General features: G+C 44.1%; 1 protein-coding gene across 3 annotated transcripts in view; it reads left to right on the top strand.

Moving 5' to 3' along the window:
- The first annotated feature begins 3,064 nt into the window (after positions 1 to 3,064).
- pdpr (pyruvate dehydrogenase phosphatase regulatory subunit) overlaps positions 3,065 to 22,773 on the top strand; it is a 105,212-nt gene continuing 85,503 nt past the window's right edge. Inside the window, exons 1-4 of one of the 3 annotated variants that reach the window (XM_068049667.1) lie at positions 3,065 to 3,101; positions 5,374 to 5,648; positions 7,604 to 7,737; positions 10,167 to 10,248. In XM_068049667.1, coding sequence (XP_067905768.1) covers positions 5,395 to 5,648; positions 7,604 to 7,737; positions 10,167 to 10,248 — 470 coding nt within the window. In that variant the 5' untranslated portion in view covers positions 3,065 to 3,101; positions 5,374 to 5,394. The other 2 variants (XM_068049665.1, XM_068049666.1) reach the window with 2 other exon arrangements.

The raw sequence follows: 22,773 nt of genomic DNA, 5'->3' as shown, positions 1-22,773 counted from the left end.
AAATGTAACTCCTTTATTCAAAAAGGGAGGGAGACAGAAAGCAGGAAACTACAGGCCAGTTAGCTTAACATCTGTCTTAGGGAAAAAATTAGAAGCTATTATTAAAGACGTTATAGCAGGGCATTTAGAAAAATTCAAGGTAATCAGGCAGAGTCAGTATAGTTTTGTTAAAGGGAAATCATGTTTAACCAATTTATTGGAGTTCTTTGAGGGAGTTACATGTGCTGTGGATAAACGGGAACCAGTGGATGTATTGTACTTAGATTTCCAGAAGGCATTTGATAAGATGCCACATCAAAGGTTATTGCAGAAAATAAAAGCTCATGGTGTAGGGGGTAACATTTTGGCATGGATAGAAGATTGGCTAGCTAACAGGAAACAGAGAGTAGGCATAAATGGGTAATTTTCTGGTTGGCAAGATGTAATGAGTGGTGTGCCACAGGGATCAGTGCTGGGGCGTCAGCTTTTTACAATTTATATAAATGACTTGGATGAAGGGACCAAAGGTATGGTTGCTAAATTTGCTGATGACACAAAGATAGGTAGGAAAGTAACTTGTGAACTGGACATAAGGGGGCTACAAAGGGATATGGATAGGTTAAGTAAATGGGCAAAGACCTGGCAAATGGAGTATAATTTGGGAAGGTGTGAAATTGTCCACTTTGACAGGAAGAATAAAAAAGAAGCATATTATCTAAATGGTGAGAGATTACCGAGCTCTGAGATGCCGAGGGATCTGGGAGTCCTAGTGCATGAATCACAAAAAGTTAGTATGCAGATACAGCACATAATTAACAAAGCTAATGGAATGTTATCGTTTATTGTGAGGGGAATTAAATCCAAAAGTAGGGAGGTTATGCTTCAGCTATATAGGGCATTGGTGAGACCACATCTGGAGTACTGTGTACAGTATTGGTCTCCTTATTTAAGGAAGGATGTAAAAGCGTTGGAAGCAGTACAGAGAAGGTTTACTAAACTAATACCTGGAATGGGCGGGCTGTCTTCCAAGGAAAGATTGGACAGCCTGGGCTGGAATTTAGAAGAATAAGAGGCGACTTGATTGAAACATATAAGATCCTGAGGGGCCTTGACAGGGTGGATGTGGAAAGGATGTTTCCCCTTGTGGGAGAATTTAGAACTGGGGGTCATTGTTTAAAAATAAGGGGTCGCCCTTTTAAGACAGAGATGAGGAGAAATTTTTTTCTCTGAAGGTCGTGACTCTTTGGAATTCTCTTCCTCAAATGACGGTGGAAGCAGAGTCTTTGAATATTTTTAAGGCAGAGGTAGATAGATTCTTGATAAGCAAGGGGGTGAAAGGTTATCAGGGGTAGGTGGAAATGTGGAGTAATCAGTTCAGCCATGAACTTATAGAATGGCGGAGCAGGCTTGAGGGGCCGAGTGGCCTACTCCTGTTTCTAATTTGTATGTTCATATGTACACCGCAAGACCTTGACATCTTTCCTAAAATGTGATGCCCAGAATTTAACACAACACTCCAGCTGAGACCCGACCGGTTATAATGTTTCAGCATAACTTCCTTGCTTTTGTACTCTATGCCTCCATTCATAAAGCCGAGGATTCCATATGCCTTTTTAAACAGCTTTCTCAACTTGACCTGCCAAAGATTTGTGTACATTCGCCCTCAGGTCTCTCCGTTCCTGCACCCCATTTTGGGGTGAGGGGCATGGACAGGGTGGATAGGGAGCAGCTGTTCCCCTTAGTTGAAGGGTCAGTTACGAGGGGACACAAGTTTAAGGTGAGGGGCAGGAGGTTTAAGGGGGATTTGAGGAAGAATTTTTTTACCCAGAGGGTGGTGACGGTCTGGAATGCACTGCCTGGGAGGGTGGTAGAGGCGGGTTGCCTCACATCCTTTAAAAAGTATCTGGCTGAGCACTTGGCATGTCATAACATTCAAGGCTATGGGCCAAGTGCTGGCAAATGGGATATGGTAGACAGGTCAGGTGTCTTTAATGCATCGGTGCAGACTTGATGGGCCGAAGGGCCTCTTCTGCACTGTATTATTCTGTGATTCTGTGATTTAAAATGGTACCATTTAGTTCATATTGCCTCCGGTCATTCTTCCTACTAAAATGAAACACTTCATATGCTGTGTAAAATTTAATTTGCGATGTGATTGCCCATTTTATCAGTCTTTCCATTTTTCCCCTGGAGTCTTTTACTATCCTCCTCACTGTTTACAACATTTGTGTTTTGTGTCATTTGAAAGCATTGAAATTATGCCTTGTATTCCCAAGTGCAGGTTATTCTACATCAAAAAGAGCAGTGGTCCTAATAGTGACCCCAGGGGGAACACCACTGCACACTTCTCTGCAATCTGAAACCCTCAATCTTTCTTTTTTTAACCTCTTGACTTGATTATTGTAATGCTCTGCTGGCTGGCCTCCTACCCTCCCAAAACTTGAGCTCCCTTAAAACTCTGCTGCCTGTATCCCAACACCCATTAAATCCCGTTCAACTGTTATCTGTTCACTCGCTGACTGACCTACAGTCTGGCAACACCTCAAATTTTAAAACTTTTATCCTTGTTTTTAAAATTTCTTCATGGTTTTGCCCCTCCCAGTCACTGCAACCTTCTCCAACCCCACAACTCTCCGAGCTAGCTGCAGCTCTCCAATTCTGGGCTCTTTAGCTATTAATTGCTCCACCATTGGCAGCTATGCCTTCCACTGTCGCGGCCCTAGGTTCCAGCATTTCTCTACCTCTCCATCTCACTCTTGTCCTTTATGGTGTTTCTGAAGACCTGCCTCTTTGACCAAGCTTTTGGTCATCTGTCCTAATACTTCAGTGTCAAAGTTTGTTTGAAAACGCTTCTGTGAAACGCCTTGGGAGGTTTTATAACGTTAGAAGCGGTATATAAACACAAGTTGCGGTTATTGTTGGAGCCAACTGCAGTACACAATTTCTCCACCTGCTGAACCTGCCCAAGTATCTTCAGGCGAGGTCAGTGGGGAAGGGGCGGAGTCTCCGGCCCCGCCCTTCACTCGACGCTACGGGGATGACGTTGTGATTGTAATGATGCGTGATGACGTTTATACGTCCGGAGGGTGCACGCTGATTGGAGCCGTCGGAATGTGGCGGTGGTAAATATGTTATGCAACGGCCTGTGCGTTACTGCCGGAGTCGGGGCTTGAGTGGCGGCCGGGTCAAAGGGTTGAGGGGTACGGGGCCGGCCTGGGAGAGGACGAGAAAGAGAGACCAGGGTCAGTGTGAAGGGCAGTGATTGCGAGGGTCAGGCCGGGGTCGTTGCTGTGCGGTGGACATGCGAGCTCCGAGGCTTTGGTTCTTGGTGACAGAGAGACCAGCTTTCTGTGGAAAGCAAGGTTGTCCAACATTTTCGCGTGGGGGTGGGGACACATTACAGGGACCGGTGAGACAATTTCGGAAAGATAAAGGCGTGAAAAATGTATCTTACTATTAATCAAAAAACAAACAAATGTATATTTTTATGAAATAAACGAGAAATGCTGGAAATACTCAGCAGCTCTGGCAGCATCTGTGGAGAGAGAAGCAGTGTTAATATTTCAGGTCAGTGACCCTTCATCAGACCTGGCAAAGGTTAGAAATGTAATAGGTTTCAAGCAAGTGAAGTGGGGGTGGGGCAAGAGGTAACAAAAGCGGTGTTGATAGGAGGAGGTCACAGAGGATAACTGGCCAGAAGGTCATGGAGCAAAGGCAAATGTTATGTTAACAATGTGGTGAAAGAAAAAGTGTTAGTACAGAGAGGGTGTTAATTGACAGAAAAATAAATAACCCTAGCCTCAAACAAAAATAAACAAATAAAAACTGATTAAAAATAAAAAGTGAAGTGGAGTGGGGTGGGCAGTCATGCTCTGAAATTATTGAACTCAATGTTCAGTCTGGCAGGCTGTAGTGTGCCTAATCGGTAAATGAGGTGCTGTTCCTCAAGCTTGCGTTGATGTTCGCTGGAACACTGCAGCAATCCCGGGACAGAGATGTGAGCATGAGAGCAGCGGGGTGTGTTGAAATGGCCAGCAACCGGAAGCTCAGATCAGGTGACCGCTTTTTGGAATACCTCTGCTCAGTCCAAAAGCATAATCCCGTGCCCACATCTCTGTCTTCGGAGTGCTGCAGTGTTTTAGTGAGCATCAACGCAAGCTTGAGGAACAGCACCTCATTTACCATTTAGGCATGCTACAGCCTGCCGGACTGGACATTGAGTTCAATAATTTCAGAGCATGATGGGCCCCCTTTTTATTTTTTAGTTCTTTTTTTATTTGTTTATTTTATTTTAGTTTTAGTTTGTCTCTACTGTGCCAACCCACTTTTTTCATGTTTGTGCTTGGGGCCAGGGCTGTTCATTTTTCTGTCAGTTAACACCCTCTCTGTACTAATGCTTTGTCTTTCACCACACCATTAGCATACCGTTTGCCTTTGCTCCATGACCTTCTGGTCAGTTATTCTCTGTGACCTCCTCCTATCAACACCCCTTTTGTTATCTCTTACCGCACCCCTGATTTACTTGCTTGAAACCTATTACATTTCTAATATTTGCCAGTTCTGTTGAAGGGTCACTGACCTGAAACGTTAACTCTGCTTCTCCACAGATGCTGCCAGACCTGCTGAGTATTTCCAGCATTTTTATTTCAAATTTTCAGCATCTGCAGTATTTTGCTTTTTTATGTTTTTTGAAGGAGCTTTAAATGAGAACATTAATTTATTGATTTTCCTTCTCATCATTATGTAGGACACGGCTTTAGGTAGATACCTGGCATTTTTTTTTGCTTGCACAAATCGAATGTTTGTCCGCACGCTTGTAGCGATGTGGAGTATTCCAGATAGATGTCCATCTGCCAGAAGTGATCCTGATCACTCTCTCTTCCCCCTTGCTTTGTCTCTCTCTCTCCCTGTGTTGTTGACCCCCACCTGTCACCTGTCCCCCTGTCCCGCCCCCCCCCCCCCCCCCCCCCCCCCCACAATAGCTTCATCTGGAACACTGTGGAGACTTGTTTTAGTTGTTCAAACCCTACAATGGCCTCACCCCCTCCCTATCTCTGTAACCTCCTAGCTTTACAGACTGCAGTGAACTGCGCTCCTCCAGTTTTGGCCTGTTGTATGTCCCCCACTTCCTTTGCCCCACCAACGGTAGCCATGCCTCAGCCTAAGGTCTGGAATCACCTCCTTAAACCTCTCTGCCTCAGTCCTTTTAAGCCTCTTCTTAAAATCCACCTCTTAGATCAAGCTTTTCGTCATTTTTTTTTGGCTTGTCAATTTTTGGCTGATAATGCCCCTGTAAAGTGCCTTGGGATGTTTTATTATGTTTTAGAAATTTATTCTTGATCTCCATATGTGGAATTTGCCTTTTGCTGTTTCATGTGCTGTCTGTCTGTCCAGTTGTCTATCTCTCGGTAAACAATGAGGCGCTGCACTGTACCTGGACGGAGCTGTCTTCGGACTGAGATGTTCCCTCGGCTACTGTCTGATGCCTTGCAGCGCCATCTGTCCAACAGCTGTCAGAGAGGAAGCTCTACAGCACCTGAGTCGAATGTGAGGCCGCTGCCTTCCCAGGCGCACGTTGTGATCTGCGGAGGAGGGATTGTAGGGTCATCCGTGGCATATCACCTCTCCAAACTAGGCTGGAATGATGTTGTGTTACTGGAGCAAGGACGGTAAGCAATGAGAGAATATGGTTATTGAAAGTGTTCGGAGAAAATATTTTTGTTGTCTAGTTAATTGTAGGTCCTGTACAGCCATTTGATACTTTATATTGGACGAACCATACTAATGTGATAAATTCTGATACTCTTAAAGGGAGCACAAGGATAAATAAGGCAACATGAACCTGCCAATTGATATTTCAATGTAATTGTATCATTGTTTCTTGAAGAGCAGGATCAGTTTTGTCATCACCTCAGGCTGCTGTCACTAGTTATGCGATGTTACATAGAAAGGAAATGAGTCCTGTATGTTTAAAGCACACTCAACATGGCACAATGGGCATTAACCAAAGCTTGCGTCACTGATTTATAATTAAACCACATATTGAGGCATATTGACCAGGTAGATTTCAGGTGCAACCCCTGATTTGGACTGAGGTCGCTTTTCTCAGCTGGTGAACGGTTGCAGAGACACTACAATCAGTCTCCACACTTCTACCAAGGAGGGAAAATATTGGCCAGGTGACTACTACTTAATATTCAGTGACCTTCAATGGAACGTGTGCGTGCGTGGAAATTAGCTGAGGTCTGGAATAGGCTGGGCCGTGATGCGCCCTGTGGTCAAATAACTCTTTTATTCCATGTCCAGACTTACATATGAGCAATATCCACTTGTACGAATAGGGAGAACTCTATCAGTGTTTGTGGGAAATGTACCACTCTTGGACTGGAGGGAGCAAAATTGGAAGTTAAACAGATATTCAAAGGAAACTCAGTTTACAGTTGTAGAATTTTATATCCTTTTGTAGTCTTTCCAATTCAATTGCCACAGTGCAATTGTATTTAAAAATGAGGGTGCAATTGAAAGTGTAAACTTGGGATCCTTTCTGTGTCTGGGACTGCGGCATGGTCGTTGTCAGTGCAGCTTACTAAGTGGATTTTAATTTCTAATCTCCTCCCTGATTTGTGTTATGATCTAGTTCACAGCCACTAACGCTTTGGCTCAGTTGTGGTTCTTCCATGTGCGAGGATAGATTTTAGAATTCACCACAGCAGAGCCTCACCCTGTTCTTATTCAACAGGTGCTGTTGTATCACAGTGAGCCTTGCATTTAACTCTCTTATTTACCCTTCTCCAATTTGCTCATGGCTCAGGTAATAACCCAGAGATTATTACCTTTTGAGGTTCTGCTGTTTAATTTAGTCCCTAGTTGCTCATTCTCCCTAGGCAGCACCTCTTTCCTGGTCCTATCTGTCATTGGTACCCACGTGCACCATGACAACTGGATCCTCCCCCTCCCTCTGCAAGCTCGTCTCCAGCCCTGAGCAGATGTCCCGAACCCTGGCACTGGCAGGCAACACAGCCTTCTGGACACTTGCTGTTGGCTTCAGAGAACTGTGTCTATCTCCATGAATATACTGTCCCTACTACCACTACATTCCAGTTTACTCCCCCCTCTTGAATGGCTTCCTGTACCACGGTGCCATGGTCAGTTTGCTCATCCACCCTGCAGCCCTCGCTGTTATCCATACAAGCTGAAAGAACCTTAGACCTGTTGGACAATTGTAGAGGAGCCTCAGCCCTTGCTACTTCCTTCTGGATCCCCTTACCTGCCTATTGTACCTTCTGTACTCTTTGCTGCTTTCTGTTTTTGTGTATTTAAAAAAGAAAATCATCTTTTTAATTTGATTAAAAAACAATTGGGATCTAATCATCCAACAAAGTTTAACCACCTGTGTGTCTGCTTTCCTCATTAACATAGACATTGTATTCGTGTTCTAACTGATCATTAGAAAATGGAATGAGACAATGCATGATATATATAAGCATGCATGAGTGGCCCCTTGTATGTACTTAATTGGGATGTACCATGGCATATGGAAGTCGGGGGGATGTGGTTGTGATAGATGACCCAATCCCAGCCTGTGTGCTTCTCGTATCTCCCTTGATTCTTTTGGTGTTGACAGGTTGGCTGCAGGAACCACGCGACTCTGCGGCGGCATTGTAAGCACAGTCAAGCACATCAGCATAGAAACCAAGATGGCAGATTATTCAAACAAACTTTATCAGCGGTTGGCGCAAGAAACTGGGGTCCAGACAGGTATAGGCTTTCTTTTGACATTGCTTGGTGTATTCTTTGGGTTAGGTTATGTGGGTACTATACCTTTCACTTTCTGAGGGAAGAGTGCTTCAGTAAATGAATGGAACTAAATATACACATATCCAAGTACTCAATAATTTTGTAACTGGAACACGCAAAGTATATTTTTGGATTTTCATACAAGTACAAAGTTAGTATATTGCGGGGATCTGGAGTGTAACTGCCAGTTTTGTATTGGGGGATAGGTTTAACAGGTTTTGGTTGACTTGTGAAGAAGAGGTTTACAGTGCTTGAAGACTGTACATCACAATATTTCTGTTTACCCTGTTTACATGGGAAGTGGTTAGTGTTTCTGTTTGCCCTGTTTATGCGCCGAATGGTTACAGTGTTTCTGTTTACACGGTGTTACGACTGACCGCTGAAGACCAAGCCCCCAATCAAAATATATGATTCTGATTGCGGTGGGAGAAACGCAGTGTCGATTCCATCCTGTCCCTCCACAGATCGCCTAACATATCATTTTAAACTTTCCAAATTAAAGAAAGCCCACAGCCATGCCAAACCATCTATTAACCCCCGAATGAGGCGAACCAAGCTAGGTGTCTTTAGATCAACAAATTAACTCTTTAATTAGAAACACTACTAAGATATAAACAACATTTAAAAACAAAAAGTAAATACAATAAAGTCCGTGCAGATTTATGCTTCTGCCGAAGTGGAATGTTCCAATGTGGAACAGTCCAAGGTTGCTTGAAGTCCTCGCAGTCTTCTGATGGGAATAAAATTGTCAAACATCCAAAGCTTCAACTCCTCGTTTGTCCGGCGATGACCGGCGATTACAGTTCAGTAGTTAAACTAATTGGTTATTTTCTTTTAAGAAATTAATCTGGCTTTTTCAGAATTCTGAGAGTATAATAAATAGGGTTTAAAGAGACAGAGGGAGAGCTCTCTCTTATTTCCTTCAGTATATACTGGCAGACAGTCTGTGGGTCTGTCAAAAGCCAGTTTTTTTAGCTAGTTTCAAACTGTTAATCGCAACATTATATATTTTGTCCTTGGTCTCCGAATGGCTGTTGCCGGGTAACCAGGATGCATTCTTTGAAGCTGGTTGGTTCCCTCTCCGTATGGTTGTAGCCAACAGCAACCAAAATGCACCTTCTCTATAACTCCTAACTTCTGAGGCTGGCTTGTTCTTAAAGCAGTACTGATCCTTTGCTGACTTAAAGATACACCGCATACTTCCTGAAAAAAAAAACAGATCATAACAATGGGGAGTGGTGACAGTGTTTCTGTTTACTCTGCTTACGTGAGGAGTGGTGACAGTATTTCTGTTTACTCTACTTACGTGGGGAGTGGTGACAGTGTTTCTGTTTACTCTGCTTACGTGGGGAGTGGTGACAGTGTTTCTGTTTACTCTGCTTACGTGAGGAGTGGTGACAGTGTTTCTGTTTACTCTACTTACGTGGGGAGTGGTGACAGTGTTTCTGTTTACTCTGCTTACGTGGGGAGTGGTGACAGTGTTTCTGTTTACTCTGCTTACGTGGGGAGTGGTGACAGTGTTTCTGTTTACTCTGCTTACATGGGGAGTGGTGACAGTGTTTCTGTTTACTCTGCTTACGTGGGGAGTGGTGACAGTGTTTCTGTTTACTCTACTTACGTGGGGAGTGGTGACAGTGTTTCTGTTTACTCTGCTTACGTGGGGAGTGGTGACGGCATTTCTGTGTCGTTTACTCTGCCTATGAGGGGCGTGGTGATGACGGTTCTGTTTACTCTGCTTACATGGAGTCAACTTTGACCCATGAACAGATTGTCCAATGGGACTTAAAATTATTGCTTACAGTTAGTTCTGCCCACAGTGCCAGCTGTTGTTCTGTTGTAGCATGCTTGCCTCTGAGTTACAAGTTTGTGGGTTCACGTTCCATTCCAGAGACTTGAACAAAATATCTAGGCTGACACTCCTGTTGCGTACTGAGGGACTGCTGCACTGTTGGAGGTACCGTCTTTAGGTTGACACGATAAACTGAGGCTCTGTCTTTTTTTTTCTAAGTAAAAGGTAAAATATTCCATGGTGCTATTTTGAAGAAGAACACGGGTGTTGTTTCCTGTGTTCTGCCCAATATTTATCCCTCAATCAACATCACAATAAGAGATATATGGTAGTTATCACATTTTGTGTTTTTGGGAGCTTGCTTTGCTCAAATTGGCTGCTGAGTTTCCTACATTTCAATGGTGACTACAATTCAAAAAGTACTTTGAGGGATATCTGAAGTTGTGAAAACAGCCATATGGATGCAGTTCTTTACGGGGGAGAAGTTAGTGTTTCTGTTTACATGAGTATAGGGGGGTGGTTATAAACATGCATGTTCTGCACCATCAAAGTGACTGAGCATAGAACAGTAGCTTAAACCAAGTCTCCTTGCGTTTACCAGGTTATATCCAGACTGGTTCAATCTCACTGGCTCACACTCAGGACAGGCTCATCTCCCTGCGTCGTCTTGTCTCACGATTACAGTAAGTAAAACCAGTGGCAGGCCTGTAAAAAATAATTCCAGTCCCTTTGTACGTTCTGTTCACTGGTTTGAAGCTGACTCTGTATTGATAAGTTATTTTGTTTAAGCGTAAGTGAGACTTAATACTGTTATAGCCATGTGGTGAAACCTGAGTGGTTCCCACTGTTCAGCTCCCTACCTGACTGCATCAAGTGTGTTTTGTTATTTGGGTTTCGCCCGTTGGTGTTTTATTTGTCAAATAAACAGACAAATACAGGTTTTCTTGTAGGGTTAAAACAGAAAAATCAAATGTTTATTGATCCATACGCCTTATCCCGAAATGGTCGTAACCGCATCCACTCACGCGCACACGAGGAAAAAAGGGGTAAGTGATTATAAGTGAGGGTAGGTTTCGGGGAAGGTCACGTAAACCTGTTGAATTCTCTTGGAAATCGATTTCTCGTGGGTTGCAGGCCTGAGATGATTGTAGATTTCTCTCTTGGTTAAAAGTTCAGTTGAAGATGGTGGATCACTTCTAGTTCACTGCTGTTTAGTGCAGATGTAGGATTCTGCAGCAGGGCACGTGCCTCTGGTTTGCTGGAAGCAAGGTGCTGGATGTTGCTTTTCTTTTCTCTTTCACTGGAGTCTCTCTCTCTCGGCTGCTCTTTCTAAGGCCAAGCTGTGTTACTTCTGACCTCCTGGTAGGAGATGCTCTGGTCTCTTCTCTATGGTGATCGAACAATGGCCCAGGACATGGCTGCTTCACACCTCCTTTGTTTCAGAGGAAGACATTCAAGTCTGGAATGTTTTAGCATGGGTGTAGGATGGGTTCAATTGATACCTCTTAACGTTGAAGATTTTCCTTTCTTCCTGTCAGACAGTTTGAATACACAAAGGCCAAGCCTTTTTCTTCAGTGGTCATTTTGGAGTATTCACTTTTTAAAAGAAAAGCTCATTTTTAAAAGACAAAGTCAGCTTTTGTAACTTTTCCGAATTTGTAATTGTGTCATTGCACTGCTTGTGTGTGTGACAATGCATTCAGTATTTGAACAGGAGCTTGCAGAGTACAAATGAGAATTATACTACCCATTATTGTTCTCTGGCTTGTAGGTGTTGCCTATTCCTCATTTCTCCTACTGGCATACATGCTTACACCTGTTCAGATCAGTGTCCCTCCTGGCCCTACTATACTGAAAATGTCCCAAACTTAGGATATACCCCAAGAACTGGAACTACAGAAAAATCCATCCAATCATGTATCTTCCATACCTCCATTCTATCCAATCATGAGCCTGGGTATTTGTGTCTCCAGACATTGGTCCTTGGCCTCCCTTATCTCTTTTAGCATAAACTGTTTCTGTTCTTTGTCACCACCATGGAAATAGAAACACAGTCCAGGATCTTGGAGATAACAAATGTTCCAACTGTATCAAAGTAGGTAATGTATGAAAATTTGGAAAAAGAATTCACAGTTGATTATATTTCAGCTGCTTATAAACGCTCTGTGTATTCCTACATTCAGTGAAGAGGGTTCCCTTTGTTGTTCCTGGTGATAATTGCATTTTTGCAAAAATGTAATGCTACCGCTCATGCACTGAGAACCTAGAGTCAGTGGAAAATCCAGGGCAGTGTCTTTTTTTGGGGAAAAGAAGCTTTGCAGTGAAAAGCTTAGGGCCATTTAACTCTTGCAATGCCTAATCCCTCAAATGCCTATATTTTTAGAGTTGCTGCCTTGAGGGGAAAGAGCTATCTGTGAACCCATCTACATGTTTTGTGATAGCTCAAGGTATAACAAGTGTTCTACTGTTATAAAAGCAAAATACTGCAGATGCTGGAAATCTGAAATAAAAACAAGAAATGCTGGAAATACTCAGTTGTTCTGGCAGCATCTGTGGAGAGAGAAACAGAGTTAACGTTTCAGGTCAGTGACCCTTCATCAGATCACTGACAAACGTTAACTTTGTTTCTCTCTCCACAGATGCTGCCAGACCTGCTGAGTATTTCCAGCATTTCTTGTTTTTATTTCAGATTTCCAGCATCTGCAGTATTTTGCTTTTATAACATTAGAACACTTGTTATACCTTGAGCTATCACAAAACATGTAGATATGACAACACCATGGGTGATATCCCACATTATACACCTTTTCCCACCAGTCATGCTTTAATCTATTTAACTGTGGTTGCATATGCACCAGGTATTCAGTGGGCACACTGCTTCATTCTAAAGCTGACTGTAGACTGAACGACAGGGATGGTATAGGACATCCAAACTGCGTGATTGTTCTGCATCCTTAACCAGTGGGGTCTGAACGGTAGTTCTTTCACGCCACCAATAAGGAGTGACAAGTTTGTCAGTCAATTTCATCTGGCATGGTAGCTCTACACATCCAGTAGGCCCAAGGAGTGAACAACTTTGTCCCACACTGTAACTGCTCCTCTGTTGTAGAATGTAATAAAGCCACATTACTCTCTTCCCTTATGACCAACATAAGTGCCTTCCCAATTGGATACTACTTTCACTTGCTATACCCGAGCCTAGGGAGACAAGGTGTACCCGCTTACTTGGTGCTCTGACACTGCCCACACAACTATGCACATCTCTCTATTGACAACCATTCGTATCTACTGGATCTGAATCGCTGCCATCAGCACTGTTTATGACCAGGAAGTGTGGTGGGTCCTGATAGGATAGCTGCAACAAGGACATTTTATTCACTATCAACTTCATCCTCAACAGGTGGTACAGATTTTCACTCTTAACCCATGGTTTCTTTACTACTAGGGAGAGGAAATCCCACCCTTTGGTCCAGTTACGAGATTGTCTGACCAAGCTAGATAAGTGTTATTGTCTTTCCCAAGCTATCCTTCAGGATGGAATCTGACTGGATTTCGAGAATGTGTGCCTCTAGCAGGTCTCTTAAGGCCATGACCAATGGTGTTCTCCCAGTAAGATATCTTATTCTGCACATCATAGCCTTGGTGGTAATATCTGTCATCTCTCCTTGACCCATGTCATCAAAACTCATGGACTTAAAAGATTCTCCAACTCTCTCTTGACCCGTATCCATCTTGTGGATAATTCTTACTAAGTATTAGTTATCCTTAGCCGCCTTTTGTTCCATTCCAAATTCTGTGTCACTCTTAATTTTAATTCCTCTGAAAGGTGCCAGTATATTTAACTCTCTCCTGATTATTTCAGAGTCAGCTTCTTAATGGAGTATGTGTCAGTGCCTTGATGATTTAAAAAGTTACATTAACCATTCCATGTTGTGCTGTTGTCAATAACTGAGCATGTCTGGGACCCATTCCATGCTAATTTGCCGTGCACTTCTGGATATTAGTTGCTTCACATGTTGCAGATCACATTTTCACACATATACCGGTATCCCGATATTATTTCACATGTGACATCTGATGCATGCCATTTTTAGGCTTTCAGATGATATCAAAAGATTGAGGGGAGGGGGGTGGAATCTGGAGATCTTCGCTCATCTCCCCCTGCATGGTCCCAATGTCTAGGCTAGTGACCAGGCTATCAAATGTGATTTTCTTAAAAAGTTCAGAGGAAAGGACACAGTTTTCTCCTGGAGATGTTTATCAATTTATTATTCTTACCTGCACTTTCCTGGCATTCACTAGAATGTACATTGATCCCAGATTGGTATCTTTCAGTGAATTGCACCCATGTGATTGATTCCAATTCAGCAAGGAAAATTATTTTAGAAAAATTTCTATTTGGTGTAATTTTCCAAATTCTATCTTAAATCTTCAATGACCTCCTTCAATTTTGCACAAAATTGACCATTTATTACCATTCTATTTAATTCATGAGCCTTGGAGGAACTTTACTGTCCAATATAATCTCATATCTTTTAAAACAAAAACCAACGTCCCTACTGGGTCCAAGTTATCAACTTCCTTTTGTTTATTTTAGGGGACATTTTATTTCCCAATATACTGTGCTTGAGTCCATTTTATCATAGTATTATTGTTGGACTGACGGTACTTATCAGTGTTCAATTGTATTTCCCAAAACCACCTTCCTTGATACACAGCAATGAAAATCTGATTGTCCCCTTAAATTTCAGGTAGATTTTCCTTTCTCAAGTGCTTGAAACAGCAACTTATATCAGTTTTATTTTTATCAATTCCAACTTCAGAAACAAATGATGCCAGATTTCATGGTTTCATGTTAGAGATTAATTTGGAGGTAACTTCCCCTATCTGCCCTTCTCGAGCCCTCTGCCTCAGAAGATAACAAATCACCGTAAATGGGCTAAGGCCCAGGTCTTTAGTCCAAATAATCATCATGCTGTGATATTTGATGTCTGCTGTTGTTCTTAAATTCTTAAAACTTGTGGATCTCTTGCTATGCCATCAACCTCCTTGCAGTGTGGGAAACTATGGTCCCCTGTCTATAAGAAAAGAGGAGAGAATTAAAAGCCCAAGGGGTAAATTTCTCAGTTCATAATTTTCTTCAGTCACTGTGGGGAAATATTCAATTAAATTAAACTGTAATGACTAGTATATAAATTTACACTCAGCAATACAAAAGTTGCTTGGTGAATTGAAAAAAAACAAAATAGCATATGCTTACAAAAACTCAGTAACTTATATAATCTTTCCTTTTCATTCTCGGGCATCTTTCCAAATGACTGTAACTGAAGAAAAGATTAGCTTTCATGATTAAACAAAACCTTTGTAACATCCTTTACGCAAAAGGGAACAGAGGGCGCAGCCACAGCCAGTGGTACCAAAGCATTCTCACGATCTTTTAAAAGAGGCAGTACACTGAAATCTTGCAGCCTCAGTAGGAAAGGAACAGAATGTTTCCCCTTCTCTTTTACTCCATCATAAACTAACTTATTCCTTTTCTCTCAAACTGATTTTCACTTTCTGATGTTTGCTGCTTAACCTCATTTGGCAAAACAGTCAATCATAGCCAAGACATATTGGTTACCCTTCAGAGTTATGTGATATGGACAAAAGTAATCAATCTGTAAATTTCACTATCTACCCCTTAATGTCTTAAACTTTGATCATCTTAACCTTCTAAAATCCAGGGAGTCCAACTGTAGTTTGTGTAATCGCTCCTCGTAATTTAACCCTTGGATTCCAGTATTTCTACGCTGCACTCTCTCCAGCTCCAAAACATCCTTCCTAAACTGTGGTGCCCAGAACTGATCACAGTGCTCCATGTGTGGTCTAACCAGGGCTTTGTATAGCTGAAGCATGACTTCTACTCCCTTGTATTCTAGTTCTCTAGATATAAAAGACATCCGATCTTTTCTCGTAGTCTGAAGAGACCACGTCTGCTGACGAGGTCAAAGGCTTTGGTGAGATCAATGAAAGCAACGTAGAGGGGCATCTGTTGTTCACGGCATTTCTCCTGTAGCTGGCAAAGGGAGAACAGCATGTTAATGGTGGATCTCTCTGCTCGAAAGCCACACTGTGCCTCAGGGTAGACATGCCAGCTACAGGAGAAATGTCTTCAACATTGACTCCGAACCCCATGAAGTCTCATGACATCAGGTCAAACATGGGCAAGGAAACCTCCTGCTAATTACCACCTACCGAGCTACCCCCGACCCCTCAGCTGATGAATCAGTACTTCTCCATGTTGAACACAAATTGGAAGAAGCACTGAGGGTAGCAAGGGCATAACATGTACTCTGGGTGGTGACTTCAGTGTCCATCACCAAGAGTGACTTGGTAGCACCACTACTGACCGAGCTAGTCGAGTCCCTAAAGACATAGCTGCTAGACTGTGTGTGTGGCAGTGGTGAGGGAAAAACATGCTTGCCCTTGTCCTTGCCAATCTACCTATCGTAGCTGCATCTGTCCATGACGGTACTGGTAGGAGTGACCACCGTACAGTCCTTGTGGAGACAAAGTATCGATTTCACACTGAGGGTACCCACCATGGTGTTATGTGGCACTACCATTGTGTTAAATGGGATAGATTTCGAACAGATCTAACAACTCAAAATTGGACATTCATGAGGCACTGTGGGCCATTAGCAGCAGCAGAATTGTATTTGACCACAATCTGTAACTTCATGGCCTGGCATATCCCTGATTTGATTTTGATTTAGATTTGATTTAGAGATACAGCACTGAAACAGGCCCTTTGGCCCACCGAGTCTGTGCCGACCATTAACCACCCATTTATACTAATCCTACACTAATCCCATATTCCTACCACATCCTAACCTGCCCCTATATTCCCCTACCACCTACCTATACTAGGGGCAATTTATAATGGCTAATTTACCTATCAACCTGCAAGTCTTTTGGTGGTGGGAGGAAACCGGAGCACCCGGAGGAAACCCACACAGACACAGGGAGAACTTGCAAACTCCACACAGGCAGTACCCAGAATTGAACCCGGGTCGCTGGAGCTGTGAGGCTGCGGTGCTAACCACTGCGCCACTGTGCCGCCCAAATTCTACCATTGCCATCAAGCCGGCGGACCAACCCTGGTTCAATGAAGAGTGCAGGAGAATGTGCCAGGAGCAGCATCACGCATATTTAAAAATAAGATGTCAACCTGGTGAAGCTACAACACAGGATTACTTGCATGCCAAACAGTGGAAGCAGCATGCAATAGACAGGGCTAAGCGATTCCACAACCAACGGATCAGCTCTATTCTCTGCAGTCCAATCACATCCAGTCATGAATGGTGGTGGACGATTAAACAACTAACAGGAGGAGGAGGCTCCACAAATATCCCCATCCTCAACCATGGGGCAGCCCAGCACATCAGTGCAAAGGACGAGGCTGAAGCATCTGCATCCATCTTCAGCGAGAAGTGCCAAGTGGATGATCCATCTCGGCCACCTCCTGAGGTCCCCAGCATCACAGATGCCAGTTTTCAGCCAATCCGATTCACTCCACATGATATCAAGAAACGGCTGAAGGCACTGGGTACTGCAAAGGCTGTGGGCCCTTACAACATTCCGGCAATAGTACTGAAGACTTGTGCTCCAGATCTAGCCGCGCTCCTAGCTCCCCAGTTATATCCTGTGCACAGACAGCAGGACAAATCCAACCTGGCCAATTACCGCCCTTTCAGTCTACTCCCAATCATCAGCAAAGTGATGGAAGGGGTCGACAGCAGTCCTATCAAGTGGCTCTTACTTAGCAATAACCTCACTGATGCTCAGTTTGGGTTCCGCCAGGGCCACTCAGCTCCTGACCTCATTACAGTCTTGTTTCAAACATGGACAAAAGAGCTGAACTCCAGAGGTAAGGTGAGAGTGACTGCCCTTGACATCAAGGCAGCATTTGACCTAGTATGGCATCAAGGAGCCCTAGCAAAACTGGAGTCTATGGGAATCAGGGGGCAAACTCTCTGCTGGTTGGTGTCATACCTAGCGCAAAGGAAGATGGTTGTGGTTGTTGGAGGCCAGTCCGTTCAGTCCTAGGCCCAATCATCTTCAGCTGCTTCATCAATGACCTTCCCTCCATCATAACGTCAGAAGTTGGGATGTTCGCTGATGATTGCACAATGTTCAGCACAATTTGCAACAACTCCGATATTGAAGCAGCCCATGTCCATATGCAGCAAGACTTGGACAACATCCAGGCTTGGGCTTTTTTTTATTCGTTCGTGGGCTGTGAACGTCGCTGGCTGGGCCAGCATTTATTACCCATCCTTAATTGCCCTTGACCTGAGTGGCTTGCTAAGCCATTTCAGAGGACATTTTTAAGAGTCAACCACATTGCTGTGGTTCTGGAGTCACATGTAGGCTGATAAGTGGCAAGTAACGTTTGTGCCACACAACTGCCAGGCAATGACCATCTCAAACAATGGAGAATCTAACCATCTCCCCATGACTTTCAGTGGCATTACCATCGCTGAATCTACCACTATCAACTTGCTGGGGGTTACTATTGGCCAGAAACTGAACTGCACCAGCCGCGCACACGCTGTGCCAAAAAGAGCGGGTCAGAGTCTGGGAATTCAGCGGCGAGTAACACCTCCTGACTCCTCAATGCCTGTCTACCATCTACAAGGCACAAGTCAGTAATACTCTCCACGTGCCTGGATGGCTGCAACTCCAACAACACTCAAGAAGCTCGACACCATCCAGGCCAAAGCAGCCCACTTGATTGGCACCCCATCCACCACCTTCAACATTCACTCCCTCCACCACCGATGCACAGTGGCAGCAGTGTGTACCATCTACCAGATGCACTGCAACAACTCACCAAGGCTCCTTCGACAGCACCTTCCAAACCCGCAACCTCTGCCACCTAGAAGGACGAGGGCAGCAGATGCATGGGAACACCACCTGCAAGTTCCCCTACAAGCGCCACACCATCCTGACTTGGAACTATATCGCCATTCCTTCACTGTTGCTGGGTCAAAATCCTGGAACTCCCTTCCTAACGGCACTGTTGGTGTACCTACCCCACATGGACTACAGGGGTTCAAGAAGGCAGCACACCACTACCTTCTCAAAGGCAGTTACGGTTGGGCAGTAAATGCTGGCATCGCCAGCGATGCCCAGATCCCCCTAATGAATAAAAACAGAGTTGCTGGAAGGTGCTTGATAATCGCCAGCCGCCTATTGGACTCTATCCCAGTGCTTTTGGCTGTCCTGGGCCAGACCCTCAAAGCAGTGGGTACTATTTGACTCATAGCTGGGACTTGGCTGATGGATGCCAGGATATGTCCACATGCTGGTGGGCCTATATATTGCACCACTGGGGGCCAAGATTTCTCCGAGATCCCCTACAGTTCAGCCGAGAGCCGTAGGGTGCTAAGTTGCTGTGTGTCGCCGGAAGGAGGCACTACGTGGGGTCTTGGTGATGCAGAGGCTCTGTACTGGCAGGAGAGACTTGCGCACTCGGCTCCCTCTTGCAGTAAGATAGCCAGTGGTAGTGGATCATGCAACTGCACTTGACGTGTAACATCACCCTGTGGCAGAGCCACTGACCATACCAAAGAGCAGCAACTACCACTCTACCTTGCTTTTGTGAGATCCACAAAAGCATTTGACACCATGAGCAGGACCGGCCTCGACCAGATACTAGAGAAAATGGGCAGTCCTCCCTGCGCGGTCTTGTATGGTCCTTCCATGATAACATGCACGGCACCATTCAGTTTTGTGGCTTCACCTCTGACAGTTTCAAGATCAAGAATGGGGTGAAACAGGGCTGCGTCTTAGCCCCTACTCTGTCTTGTATTCTTTCCTCTGTCCTCCTGGACTATGCTTTCCCTACCGACGTGGAAGGTGTGTACCTCCACATGCGATCAGACAGGAAGCTCTTCAACCTATCAAGACTGAAAGCCAAGACACAAGTCCAACATGTCCTGAGCAGAGAACGTCTATATACAGATGCTGCTGCACTAACTGCCCAGACAGTAGATCAAGTCAATGTCAAGAAAACTGTAGTTATGGGACAGGGTGTCGCCACCTGTGATCAGACTCAACAACACACCACTGGAAGCATTCGGCAAATTCTGTTACCATGGATCTATGGTAACAGGCAATCTGTCTCTTGATGACGAGCTCAGCACATGCATTGAAAAGGCAACCACCAACTTTGGCTGACTAATAAAACTGGCATGGAAAAACAACAAACTGACCCGCAGAACTAAGATGCTTATGTACAAGGCCTGTATCCTCAGCACATTGCTGTGTGGCCTGGACGACTTACACCTGTCAAGAAAAAAGCTCAATAATTTCCATCTCCGGTCTATGGCACATCCTTGGCATCACATGGAAAGACAAAGTCACCAATGAAGCAGTCCTTTCCAGGGCAAATATGCCAAGCATACTAGTGCTAATCAAGCAAAGAAGGATTCACTGGCTTGGGCATGTGCACAGGACTGAAGATGGCCATATCCCCAAGGATGTGCTTTATAGAATCGTAGAAAAATAAGAGCAGGAGTGGGCCATTCGGCCCTTCGAGCCTGCTCTGCCATTCAATACGATCAAGGTTGATCATCCAAACTCAGTATCCTGTTCCTGCTTTCTCCCCGTATCCCTTGATCCCTTTAGCCCTAAGAACTATATCTAACTCTTTCTTGAATATATTTAATGATTTGGCCTCAACTGCTTTCCGTGGTAGAGAATTCCACAGGTTCACCACTCTCTCTGGGTGAAGAAATCTCTCTTCATCTCAGTCCTAAATGGCTTACCCCTTATCCTTAGTGTGACCCCTGTGCTGGACTCGCCTGCCATTGGGAACATCCTTCCTGCATCTAGTCTGTCCAGTCCTGTTAGAATTTTGCAGGTTTCTATGAGATCCCCTTTCATTCTTCTAAACGCTAGCGAATATAAGCCTAATCGACCCAATCTCTCTTCGTACGTCAGTCCTGCCATCCCAGGAATCAGTCTGGTGAACCTTCGCTGCACTCCCTCCATAGCAAGAACATCCTCCCTCAGATAAGGAGAGCAAAACTGCACACAATGCTCAATACTTGGTGTGGTCTCACCAAGGCCTTGTATAATTGCAGCAAGACATCCCTGCTCCTGTACTCGAAACCTCTCGCTACGAAGGCCAACATACTATTTGCCTTCTTAACTGCCTGCTGCACCTGCACGCTTACTTTCAGCGATTGGTGCACAAAGACACTCTCAGGTCTTGCTGCACCTCCCCCTTTCCTAATCTATTGCCGTTCAGATAATCTGTCTTCCTGTTTTTGCCACCAAAGTGGATAACCTCACATTTTTCCACATTATACTGCATCTGCCATGTATTTGCCCACTCACTCAACCTGTCCAAATCACACAGGAGCTTCTGCATCCTCCTCACAGCTCACACTCCCACCCAGCTTTGTGCCTTCTGCAGACTTAGATATATTACATTTAATTCCCTCAACTGTATCATTAATATATATTGTGAATAGCTGGGGTCCTAGCACTGATCCCTGCGGTACCCCACTAGTCACTGCCTGCCACTCGGAAAAAGACCCGTTTATTCCTACTCTTTTATTTCCTGTCTGCCAACCAGTTCTCTATCCATGTCAGTACCTGGCCCCCAATTCCTTGTGCTTTAATTTTTGCACGCTAATCTCTTATGTGAGACCTTATCAAAAGCCTTCTGAAAGTCCAAAAGCACCATATCCACTGGTTCTCCCTTATCTATTCTACCAATTACATCCTCAAAAAATTCCAGTAGATTTGTCAAGCATGATTTCCCTTTCGTAAATCCATGTGAAACATAGAAACATAGAAAATAGGAACAGGAGTAGGCCAATCGGCCCTTCGAGCCTGCTCCACCATTCATTATGATCATGGCTGATCATCCAACTCAGTAGCCTGTTCTGGCTTTCGCCCCAATAGAAATACTGACTTTGTCCGATCCTGTCACTGTTTTCCAAGTGTTCTGCTATTACATCTTTTATAATGGACTCGAGCATTTTCCCCACTACTGATGTCAGGCTAACCGGTCGAGAATTCCCTGTTTTCTCTCTGCATCCTTTTTTAAATAGTGGGGTTACGTTAGCTACCCTCCAATCTGTTGGAACAGTTCCAGAGTCTATAGAATTTTGAAAAATGACCTGCAGTGCATCTACTATTTCTAGGGCCACTTCCTTAAGTACTCTGGGATGTAGATTATCAGGCCCTGGGGATTTATCGGCCTTCAATCCCGTCAATTTCCCTAACACCATTTCCCTGCTAATACTGATTTCATACAGTTCCTCCTTCTCACTGGATCCTATGTTCCCCAACATTTCTGGGAGGTAATTTGTGTCCTCCTTTGTGAAGACAGAACCAAAGTATGTGTTTAATTGGTCTGCCATTTCTTTGTTCCACATTATAAATTCCCCTCTTTCTGACTGTAAGGGACCCACATTTGTCTTCACTAATCTTTTTCTCTTCACATATCTATAGAAGCTTTTACAGTCAGTTTTTATGTTCTCTGCAAGCTTACTCTCATACTCTATTTTCCCCTTATTAATCAATCCCTTTGTCCTCCTTTGCTGAATTCTAAACTGCTCCCAATCCTCAGGTTTGCTGCTTGTTCTGGCCATTTTATATTTCTCCTCCTTGGATCTAATACTATCCCTAATTTCTTTTGTAAGCCACGGTTGAGCCACCTTTCCTGTTTTATTTTTGTGCCAGACAGGAATGAACAACTGTTGTAATTCATCCATGCGCTCTTTAAATGCTAGCCATTGCCTATCCACTGTCAACCCTTTAATAACGTTCCCCAGTCTATCATAGCCAACTCGCGCCTCATACCTTCATAGTTTCCTTTATTTAGATTCAGGACCCTAGTCTCGGAATCAACTGTCTCACTCTCCATCTTAATGAAGAATTCTATCATGTTATGGTCGCTCTTCCCCAAGGGACCCTGCACAACAAGATTGTTAACTAATTCTTTCGCATTACACAATACCCAGTCTAGGATGGCCTGTTCTCTTGTTGGTTCCTCAACGTATTGGTCCAAAAGACCAACATGTGTGCACTCCAGGAATTCCTCCTCTGCAGTATTATTGCTAATTTGGTTTGCCCAATCTATATGTAGATTAAATTCACCCATAATTGTACCCTTATTGCATGCGTCTCTAATATCCTGTTTA

This window comes from Heterodontus francisci, chromosome 17, assembly GCF_036365525.1.
Source record: "Heterodontus francisci isolate sHetFra1 chromosome 17, sHetFra1.hap1, whole genome shotgun sequence".
NCBI classification, from domain to species: domain Eukaryota; kingdom Metazoa; phylum Chordata; class Chondrichthyes; order Heterodontiformes; family Heterodontidae; genus Heterodontus; species Heterodontus francisci.
Note: the sequence above shows the minus strand (reverse complement) of the source record. Positions and strands in the feature narration are given on the sequence as shown.